Here is a 10,320-nt window from a genome sequence, read left to right on the forward strand (position 1 = left end):
AACTTAACTCTGTGTAAGTGTACAGTTGGGTGGCGTTAAGTGCATTCCCTGTGCTGCACAGCCTTGACCACTGTCCAGCACCAGGACTCTTTTCATCTTGCAAAAGTGAAATTCTGTCTAAACACTCACTCCCCATTCTCCTTTTCCACCAGCCCCTGACAAATGCTTTCTGTCCCTATGATTTTGACTAGTCTCAGTACCTCATATAAGCGGAATCACACAGTATTTCTGTTGTTGTTTGGTGTGTGTGTGTGTGTGTGTGTGTGTGTGTCTTGCTTCACTTAGCATGTCCTCAAGGTTCATCCATGTTGTAGCATGTGTCAGAATTTCCTTTCTTTTTAACACTTAATTCCATTGCATGAATAGACCACATTTTGTTGTTGTTAATCTACTCACCTGTCGATGGACACTGAATTGCCTCTACATTTTAGCTCAATTCTTATGATCAGGCACTTAGCCCACCTCTTCTGGTCTCTCCCTATGCTGGTGTTATGCATAGAATAAGTGTCCAGAACATCATGGGCTTATTTTTGAAAGAAGCAACATAAACACAATTATATCACCTGCAGCACAGTCTTTAAACAGATTTTGACTTACTATAAAATGTAAGGATGTGGTTTGGAAATGTCAGTGTACGTACATGGAATGCCAGCGATCGTCTACAGAGGAGCTTCAGAGCTTCAACGAGAAAGAAGAAACACCACACACGCGCACACACACTCCTACCTGGAAAGCCTCACCATCATTTTTGTCTTGCTTTATATACTGAAATTCTATGGCGATTTCACTTGGAGAAAAAGTTCCAGAATATATGCAATATTTTCTTTGCATAAAAAGTTCCCCTGGTAAGGAAAAGAAGAACTTGGAAACCACTATGGGACACGTCTGCATTATGACTCTTCCTAAGGCTGTCGCCTCTTTTCTGGAGTGAAAATTACGGGTTTATGTGCACTTAATTCTGGAGAGATTCCGGAAAGAGCTTGGTTTACCAATAACGTTTCAGGTTAGAAATCTTTTCCTACAACATGCACTCTCCTTCTGTCTCGTCACTCAAAGGCAGGTACCTAGGTGTGACATGATGGCACCTGAGCAGCTGGCTGTGAACAATTCCACAATGGTACAGGCTTACCTCCTTGGATTGCATTTCACACACACTGCGTTTTTACACATTGAAGGTTCATGCTTACCCTGTGCTGAGCAAATCTATCAGCGCCATTTTTCCAACAGCATTTGCTCCCTTCTTGTCTCGGTGTCACATTTGGGTAATTCTCACAATCCATCAAGCCAGTTCATTATAATTGTATGTGTTATGGTGATCTGTGATCGGCGATCTTTGATATTACTAGGACGAGACCCTCAACCAGCAAAAAGATTACAAGGTCACTTAAGGCTCACATGATCGTTAGCATTTTTTAGCAAGAAAAGAATGTTTTTTTAAATTAAGGTGTGTGCATTGTTTTTTCAGACAATGCTATTGCACACTTACTAGACTACTACAATTATGTGTAGACATCATTTTTATATGCACCAGGAAATAAAAAATCCCTGTGACCCGTTTTCTTGTGATATTTGCTTTATGGTGGTGGTCTGGCACGGAACCCACACCATGTCCAAGGGATGCGTGTAGTTCCCCCCCATAACCATGGTGTCTCATTCCACGGTTTCAGTTATCCAAGGTCAACTGCAGTAGGAAATTATTAAAAAGGAAAATTCCAGAAATAAGTACTTCCTAAATTTTAAACTGCGTACTGTCCCGAGGAACGTGACCACATCTCCCACCCTCCGGCTCTATCCCGTGGGGGACATGACTCCCCCTTTGTGCAGCGTCTCCCCACCCATTAGTCACGCCGCTGCGATCTCGGGTATCAGATCAGTGACCCCGTGTTGTGGTGTTTGTGTTCAGGTGACCCTTATTTTCCTTAACAATGCCACATTCACACAACTTCTGCCAGTACATTGTTACCAATTTTCTATTTTATTACCAGTAGTTGTTGTTACTCTCTTACTGTGCCTAATTTACAAATGAAACTACCTCGTCGGGATGTACTATAGGAAAAACCATAGTCTATGTAGGGTTCAGTACTATCTGTGGCATCAGGCATCCAGAGGGGGTCTTGGAATGTATCCTCTGTATGAAAGAGGGAACTACTGTGTTTTAAAAATTACCTTAGGTCTCTGAGAGTTTCTTGACCAAAGATACACTAAAGGAGAACTTCATATTCAGTAATAACGTGTATTTATCAACTCCTCCTAAGACCATGGAAAATACATGAATGTTAATTTGTTTACCTTGAGTTATTATTAGAAAAAATTGTATTACTGATACCAGAAACAAAGCGATAATCCAATTTTCTATTTCCTCCACTGAATTGGGAGTAAGAAATTATCTGGCACAACAAATAAATCATTAACTACATCACCTTCTAGCTCTAAAACATTTTATTTAACCAACACGACCATATTGAATAAAATCAGTTTGTGACAAAATTAGTGGCTTGCTAATTAGTGGAAAACAACAATTCATGTTAGAAACAGTACATCCAACAGGATGGCATAGAGTTCGATGCAAACTTCAGTCCAGCTCAGTGTCCCTTGGCTTACGCTCTCTCATAAACTCTGGTAGAAGTGACGCCTTTCATGACACATTCCTAGACACACACAAAAATTCTTGGTCAATCGAGGGACTAAACCACTGGCTTGAAGGAAACAATATTCACTTGAAAGATAGTTGTTCTGGGCGCCTATATATACCCAATACTGTACTAAGTTAGGGAGCTGTGAAGACCCACACGAGACAAGCCTTTCCCTCGAGGAACCTTACAGTCCATATGGGAAGTGATAAATATAAACAGAAATTCATAATACACCATGGTGCATGCTGAGAGGGGTCAGGAAATGCTTCCTGGTGGGCAGCACGCCAGGGCTGAGCTGAAAGCACGAAGGGCAATTGCCAGAGTGGAACAATAACCCAACAGAATCAGCTGTTTGTTCTACAGAAGCAAGAGCAATTGTGTTTCTTTAGGTAGAGTAATGATTGTAAGGTGGCCGACCAGTGGAATCGAGGAGCTAGAAGGTACTCACCACCACCAGCTTATCATCCACTCGCTTTCTCTTTATGGTGGTTGATTTCCCATCCCACTTCTGCACCTGTACTAGGGCTCCTCCATCTAAGTTTATGATGCTCTGTGGGAGCGATAAAAAAAATGATTACAATTTGTACACAGTGGATGGAGGGAAATAAAATGAAAAGTACACTGCCTTTGTTTGAAGGAACATTTGTGGGGTCATGGGAAAGTCTAGGTTGCAAGACTAGATTGCAACAAGAAAATAAATGAGTGTCAAAAATAACAGCATGCAAAGTTATATATGCGTTGTGGTCAGAATATTATGCAAACATGCATTAGAAAAAATATTGTGAAGGAATATAGATAAGTTTGTGTTGAGATGGTCTTACTATAGGTGACTTTTTTCCCCCATTTTTCTCTTCCGCTCTTTTATACATTGCTCTAACATTATATGGCTTTGGTCCATTTCAAATACTATATACGAAAGGTCAGACAATGAAGTCGGCGAACTTTCGATAGTGTAAGTGCACAGTGGAAAGTTCGCAAACTTAATTGTCCTACTGTCGTATATGGGATGGCAAATAAATTGTGTTAATTTTTTCTTTGAATAGTAAGGAAAACTTTATAAAAAGGAGTGAAATTTGCTGACTAGATATGGAAAGCCACACGGGTTAGATCTAGAAGGCTTCTTGGAGGCAGCGGTCGTCTAACAGCCACGCTTTTACCTGCTCCGGTGTCTTATTCCTCACCTTCACTTTCCTGTCATCTGCAGTGACTTCATCAAATTCCTGGCCCAGTTTGAAGGAAATCTCAGTATTTTTAAAGGTGCTTTCTGACTTAATGGTGATTACGTCTCCGTTCACAGTGATGATCATGTTGGGTTTGGCCATGCCGGCCACTTTCCTGGTGGCAAAGCCCACGCCTACGGGTGGGAAAAGAAAACAGCGTCACATGTGCAATGTTCTCTCTCACCTTTCAGAAAGAACTGCGGTGTGCATACGTGTGTAGGTGTACGTGTGTGTACGTGTGTGTACGTGTGTGTACATGTGTGTACATGTGTGCACGCGTGTGTACGCGTGTGTACGTGTATATGTGTGTAGGTGTACGTGTGTGTACGTGTGTACATGTGTGTACGTGTGTGTACGTGTGTGTACGCGTGTGTACGTGTATATGTGTGTAGGTGTACGTGTGTGTACGCGTGTGTACATGTGTGTACGCGTGTGTACGTGTGTGTACGTGTATATGTGTGTGTAGGTGTTTTTGTGTAGGTGGGTGTGTGTGTGTGTTAAAGGGAAAGCCACTGGTGAGTTCCCTTATCACCTCACTTACACAGCTCCTGCAGGCAAGTAAGGGAGGCCAATATTTAAAGAAACACAAGGCACAACTAGCTGTAGATCTGTCCTTTGAATTTCCTCTTCAGGGCCTCACATGCAGCTCCTCAGGAGACCCATGGTTAATTTTCAACAAGAATATGTGCAACGGCTAAGTCTTTGGGGAGGTACATATTTTTTAAAAAGTCACTGCACTCTCAAATTCACTGGCCACCCTCAACCATGAGGGCAGCAGCCGTCATTTTACTCAATTCACGAAATATTTGGGGCACCGTGACCCTTTTAGCTTAGATTTTTAAAAAATGATCTAACCCACAGTCAAAGACAGAATTCTCAGTAGGATTTGGGGGCCAATATAGAGTGACCCAGTTTAAAAAAAAATCATCTGTTTGGGTGTACAAAAATCACATTTTTATAGCATTTGCTGCCCAGTTTCATTTACTTGGCTTTTCCAGCTTACTCCAGGATGAAATGAAGACTTTGTTGCATTTCTGCAAAGGCAAAATGTTTCCTACATTCACAGTGTTTTAGAATGAGGATATTGCTCATATATTATAAATTATAGGAAAGGTTAAAGAGGGTCTAGGAATCAAGTGTGAAAACTTCAAAACTTAAGAAATCACCATTTTAGTAAGTTTAGAAATCAATACTTTGGTTGCCAACCACCTAAGTTGCAAACTCCTCTTTTCCTTGAAGAGGAATACATTTTTCTCGTGAAAGGTATGGGGTGAACAATTTACAACATACAACAGTAACTTGCTCTCAAGGCAGAGGTTGTACAGAATTTACGACTGTCATAGATGTGTTGGATTTTTTGAAAAACACACGTATATAAATCTCAGCTACTTTTTTTGACAAAAAACTACTTACAGGTACCAGATATAGGTATAGAAGAGATCAGAGTAAGAAATATTGTACAAAACAAATGGTGCCGAGGATCTGATTTCGCCCCCTGTCTGAGAAGTGGCCACAAGTGGGAAGATAATACGTAGCTTCGAGTCCTGGCTCGGTTACAATAACCTCAGATGCATGGAGTGAGTCAGGATAGAGGTGGGTGCAATGTCCAGTGCAATCCCAGAGTGGACCACCTTGGACATCACATTCTCCACTTGCTTGATTCCTTCCTTATTTGACGGCTGAACGCCATACCTGCTTATGGTTCATTAATTACAGCATCTAATTTCAGGAGACGTCCTATGTTTTTCCTTATCTTCAGTCATTTAGAATTTTACAATGCAGTGGTACAAGAATCTAACTGTAACTATTAAAAGTGTAAAGCATTTCTGAGAGTCAATCGCTAAATCGCCTCAGATCCTGGCATTTCTATGTCAGCACACAGTAGGTCACAGAACAGCAACTAGTTGACATTCTAGAAAGTTAGATCTCACTCGTCTGAGGTCCCTGATTTCCCTCTTGTCTATAAACAAGAAAAATAGTGGTTACACACAAGCAAAAATATGCTACACGATTTAGGGGAAAGTTAAGTCTTGCGATTTAGGGCTTAAATCATATCCCCTAATAAAGATGTTGTGAAAAAGCTCCTTTCTGATTCGTTCCCCTAGATACCACTTGGTCATGCATGGGGGTTGTGAAAAGAGGAGCTTTCAAGGTACAAGGTGCCTGAGTGAGAATCTGCTTTTCTACACTCCTGCTTTTCCTCCTTAATTATCTGGGGAACATTTTAAGATTCAGCAACGTTAGCAGAATCTAAAACCCTGGAAGCCTCCATTATCAGAGAGGGGGTGTGTCACATATGTTAAATTCTCCTTTTAAATCACTCAGTAATTCTATAGCTTCCCACGGAATTTCTAGTCAAAGAAATATTTAAGCCCTTTAAGGAACAAGTTCTCTGAAATTAAGATTTTTTTTTTTTTTGGTCTCCCATACCACAACCACACATTTTTAATCCATTGACATTAAGACAATAAAATAATTAGTTGGCATATGTTTACTGAAAAAAAATTACATTAAAGATGAGAAGCATAAAGCTTTCCATTTCAAATGGAAATTATTGTATGCTAGGAAATAAATACTGCATATTTTATATGCAAGAGGGAATGAAAGAAAAGCAGGCAAAAAGCCAAGTAAACCCAAGATACCCAAGTTTAGCAATCCAATAAAATCTTGTCCTTGCTCTACACCATAAAAATTCCATTTAGAATCTTTTTCATAATCGTTCACCTGTACTCGTGACTTTGGTTTAGAAAGTTTCTACAAACAAATGATTCTTACGTGCTATTTTTATAACCTCTGTATAGAAAGCAGCGTTTCGTATCTGGCTGGGGCTTCCAGTATGAAAAACAGCTATAAGGCCCTTTTGCCCCCAGAGAAACAGTCATAGATACAGCTCCCCACAAAGCGTTTTCTTACCTACTTCTTTCATGTAATCATCAAAGTTTTCACTGGAGACAAGTTTCCAGGTACCTACAAATGCATCACACATTTTGTGGGCTTTCTAGGATGAGTCTTCAAGGTGGGAAAGAAGCTGCAGCTTTCAAAAAGGTGCTTTGCCGTCTTCAGGCCAAATAACTGCCTTTTAAAGGTGCCCAAAACACATGATCTGAGGAATGACCAATTGGGAATGACATCAGACCATTTCCTTCATTACCAGCCTCTGCATTTTTTCCTCTGAGTCATGTTTATAATAGAAATCTCTCAACTTTGGTTCTCCCTGGCAAATGGTCATTGGACATAGATGACAAATTATTTTTAACTGTGAACAGAATATTTGAAACATTCCTGTTGTGATGGTTTGAGACTCAGTGCATTGAATTTCCCTCTATTATTTTCATACATATTTACCCCAGTGTAGAGGAGAGTAATTATCTTAAGATGAACTTTGATCCCTTTTTCTGGACTTTCTATTACAATTACCGTTCTGTGGTTATTTTAAACAGAGAAATGTACGACTTATTTTGGAGATTCTTAAGTAATTGCAAAGGCTCTTTTGGACAGCACTGTCTCAGGAATTACCTGGCAATTAAAACAAAATAACTAATGGCATTTTAAAGTACCTCAGGTTTCTCATTTAAAATGTTTTGCATGAATAAAGAAGCAAAAGTAAATTCAGGCATCTGGACTGTAGGTTTAATTGATAAGTAATAATTTAACCTCACTCTTCCAACCCCTCGATGAGAGCATAGATAACTGATTTCCAGAAACTCCTTAAAAATTAGGCCCCTATCCAAAATATACTCCTCATACTGAGACAATTTATTCATTTCCTAAATTATATTCTAAGCTCTAAATTTATCCAGAACTTAAAGGGGCCACTTTACTTGAAAACAATCACAAGTGATCTGGTCACGAACTATCAAAATCTTATTTCCTGCTTTTCCATAGTGAATAATTCTTGAGATTACTTTTCTAAAGAAATCATGGTTTTCGGTTCGCACCCCCTCTATTCCAGAATGATCAAAATGTTCACGTGTGCAGCAAACTCCCGTGAACATACCCAGATTTTAGGAAAGAAAAACTGCAGTGTCGTGGCAGGATGAATGAGTTCTATGTGTCCCATGGCACCGTATCTGCTGAGTGTACCATCGACTGGCAGACCCAGACCTTCCCAGCATGTTTGGGGCCGAGGATACAATAGTAATCTTTAATCGTTGCATTTGTTAATGGCACAGTGACATGTGCATGCATTCTGGTCTGCTGCACAGATACAAGACCGGTGGGTGAAGCCCAGGAAGGCTTGCGACAATAAATTCCTCTGTTTCCCGTTGAACAGGAAATAAAAATGGCCAATCTTCATACGGGGACAACTCTGACAACGTTCTAAATTACTAATGGTTTACTTTTTTGTTTTGTTTTGTGAAGGCTATTTTTTGAGAGAGGTTTTAGATTTACAATGAAATTGAGAAGAAGGTCCAGAGATTTCCGATTCATCGCTTGCCCCTCACTCACACGTGCACAGCTTCCCTCATTATCAACGTCGCTCAGAACGGTACATTTTTAACCAAGGACGGACCTACATGGACACATCAGTCACACGAAGTCCATAGCTTACCCGAGGATTTCCCCTTGGTGTTGTATGCTCTGTGGGTTTGGACAAATGTATAATGACATGGATCCATAATTACAGTGACAAACAAAGAGTGGTTTCACTGCCCTAAAAACCTCTGTGCTCTGCCTATTCACCTCCCTCCCACCTCTCAAACACCCCCGCTCCTCACCCAGGCAAACACTTATTTTTACTGTCCCCATAGTTTTGCTTTTTGCAGAATGTCATAGAGTTGGAATCGTACAGTGTGTGGCCTTTTCAGATTGACTTCTCTCACTTAGTCACATGCATTTAATGTTCTCGCCTGTCTTTTCATGGCTTCACAGCTCATTTAGGTTTAGTGCTGAATGATATCCCATTGTCTGGATGGACCACAGTTTATCCATCACCTACTGCCGGGCATCTTTATTGTGTCCAAGTTCTGGCGATTATGAATAGAGCTGCTACAAACATCCATGTGGATATGGGTTTTCAACTCTTTTGGGTGAAAACTGAGGAGCATGATATGGTACGAGTATGCTTAGTTTTGTTAGAAACCACTAAAACAGTCCTCCAGTGGCTGCACCACTTGATTCCCACCAGCACTGAGTGAGAGTTCCTGTGGCTCCAAGGTCCTCCCGGCATAGGTGGTGTCAGTGTCTGGATTTGGGCCATTCCAACGGGTGGGCAGTGGGATCTCACTGTCGTTTTACTTTGCATTTCCTGGATGACATGTGATATGGAATATCTCTTCATGTGCTTATTTGCCATCTTTTTATCTTCTTTGGTGAGGTGTCTGTGAAGGTCTTTAGCCCATTTTTTGATCGAGTTTGTTTTCTTATTATTCAGGTTTTCTTAATTAAAGTATATTTGACACATACCATTGTACAAAGTTAAGGTGCAACGTGTTAATTTGATACATTTATGTATTATAATATGATTGCCACCGTAGCAATAATTAGCACCTCTACAATGATTATAATTATTATATAATTATCCTTTCTTAGCAGTTGGAATAATTAAGTTCTAGTCTCAGAAAGTCTGATGATCATAACACAATAGTGTTTCTATATTCCTCATACTGTGTGTTAGGGCTTATCTATGACTCTATTTTTCAGTTTAAAATTCTAGATGGGGCGGTCCAGCAAGGTCCGCCAAAGGAGGTGCACAATTGAGTGATGAGAAGAAAATAGACATGGAAGGATCAGAAAAGAGTATCCAGACACAGGGCACAGCAGGAGTTGCCGGTTCACTTCCTGTTTATAACAATTTCACCCAAACTCGATTCCAACAGTAAATCATGACAGATGTACACACAAACACACACACACAATACATACATACTTGTATATATACACACATACATAATACATACATACATACACACACACATACATGCAAACAAACGTGTGTTCCTTCTGAGCAGTGTCCAAGCTCCATTAAGGCAGGGGCTTGCCTGTAGATTGTTCACTGATGGATAGCAAGTAATCAAGTATTCAATAAAACGCATGGAGGAAATCCTAATTAGGTGGATTAGGGGGGTCTACCAACTCCCCTGTAACATTCCGCAAGACTATGTTTGCAGATCAGTGGCCTCCTGTTTTTATGTCAGCATTATTTACTACCTGATCATTGTTGGAGAAATGCCATAGTTGAGATTTTCTACAAACAACCACAGGCCTGTGAACGATTTTAGGTAAATGAGAATTACCGTGACACTAGGAAAGGGCCTTGGTAACTTGTTATAAATTGCAATGAACGCATCATGATATGGAAGGGTAGTCGAGTCCACATGAAGAAATGTCGTGTGATCAGTTGTGTAGAGGAACAAAAACCTCTACAGGCTAACCAGAGAGTTACTTACTCAAAGGGACGTCAAAAGCAGCTCGATTTTGTTCCAAACACATGGGTCATCCTGTGAAATGCTAAAGCCTTCTCCATG

The 10,320-nt window shown here is 40.3% G+C and overlaps 1 protein-coding gene across 2 annotated transcripts; it reads right to left on the reverse strand.

The window, feature by feature from the left end:
- Positions 1-1,947: 1,947 nt before the first annotated feature.
- Positions 1,948-7,011, reverse strand: LOC308506639 (fatty acid-binding protein, adipocyte). 2 transcript variants are annotated; one of them, XM_081070363.1, is made up of 4 exons: positions 6,767-7,011; positions 3,815-3,987; positions 3,082-3,183; positions 1,948-2,648 (listed from the first exon to the last, which is right to left on the reverse strand). In XM_081070363.1, exons 1-4 carry the CDS (start codon positions 6,837-6,839, stop codon positions 2,598-2,600), a joined length of 399 nt encoding a protein of 132 aa, XP_080926489.1. In that variant the 5' UTR covers positions 6,840-7,011; the 3' UTR covers positions 1,948-2,597. The 2 variants fall into 2 exon arrangements, with proteins under 2 accessions (XP_080926489.1, XP_080926490.1); XM_081070364.1 differs by lacking the exon at positions 3,082-3,183 and having other exon boundaries at positions 2,420-2,648; positions 6,767-6,958.
- Positions 7,012-10,320: the final 3,309 nt, after the last annotated feature.

Source organism: Rhinolophus hipposideros (genome assembly GCF_964194185.1).
Source record: "Rhinolophus hipposideros genome assembly, chromosome: 13".
Classification (NCBI taxonomy): Eukaryota; Metazoa; Chordata; class Mammalia; order Chiroptera; family Rhinolophidae; genus Rhinolophus; species Rhinolophus hipposideros.

Bases quoted from the DNA above. Each gene is read 5' to 3' on its own strand.
- LOC308506639 (XM_081070363.1), bottom strand. From the start codon at position 6,839: ATGTGTGATGCATTTGTAGGTACCTGGAAACTTGTCTCCAGTGAAAAC. The intron at 3,988-6,766 runs GTAAGAAAACGC...TCCCACCCGTAG, and splicing joins TGATTACATGAAAGAAGTAG to GCGTGGGCTTTGCCACCAGG. The intron at 2,649-3,081 runs GTGAGTACCTTC...GTGTGTGTCTAG, and splicing joins TGGATGATAAGCTGGTGGTG to GAATGTGTCATGAAAGGCGT.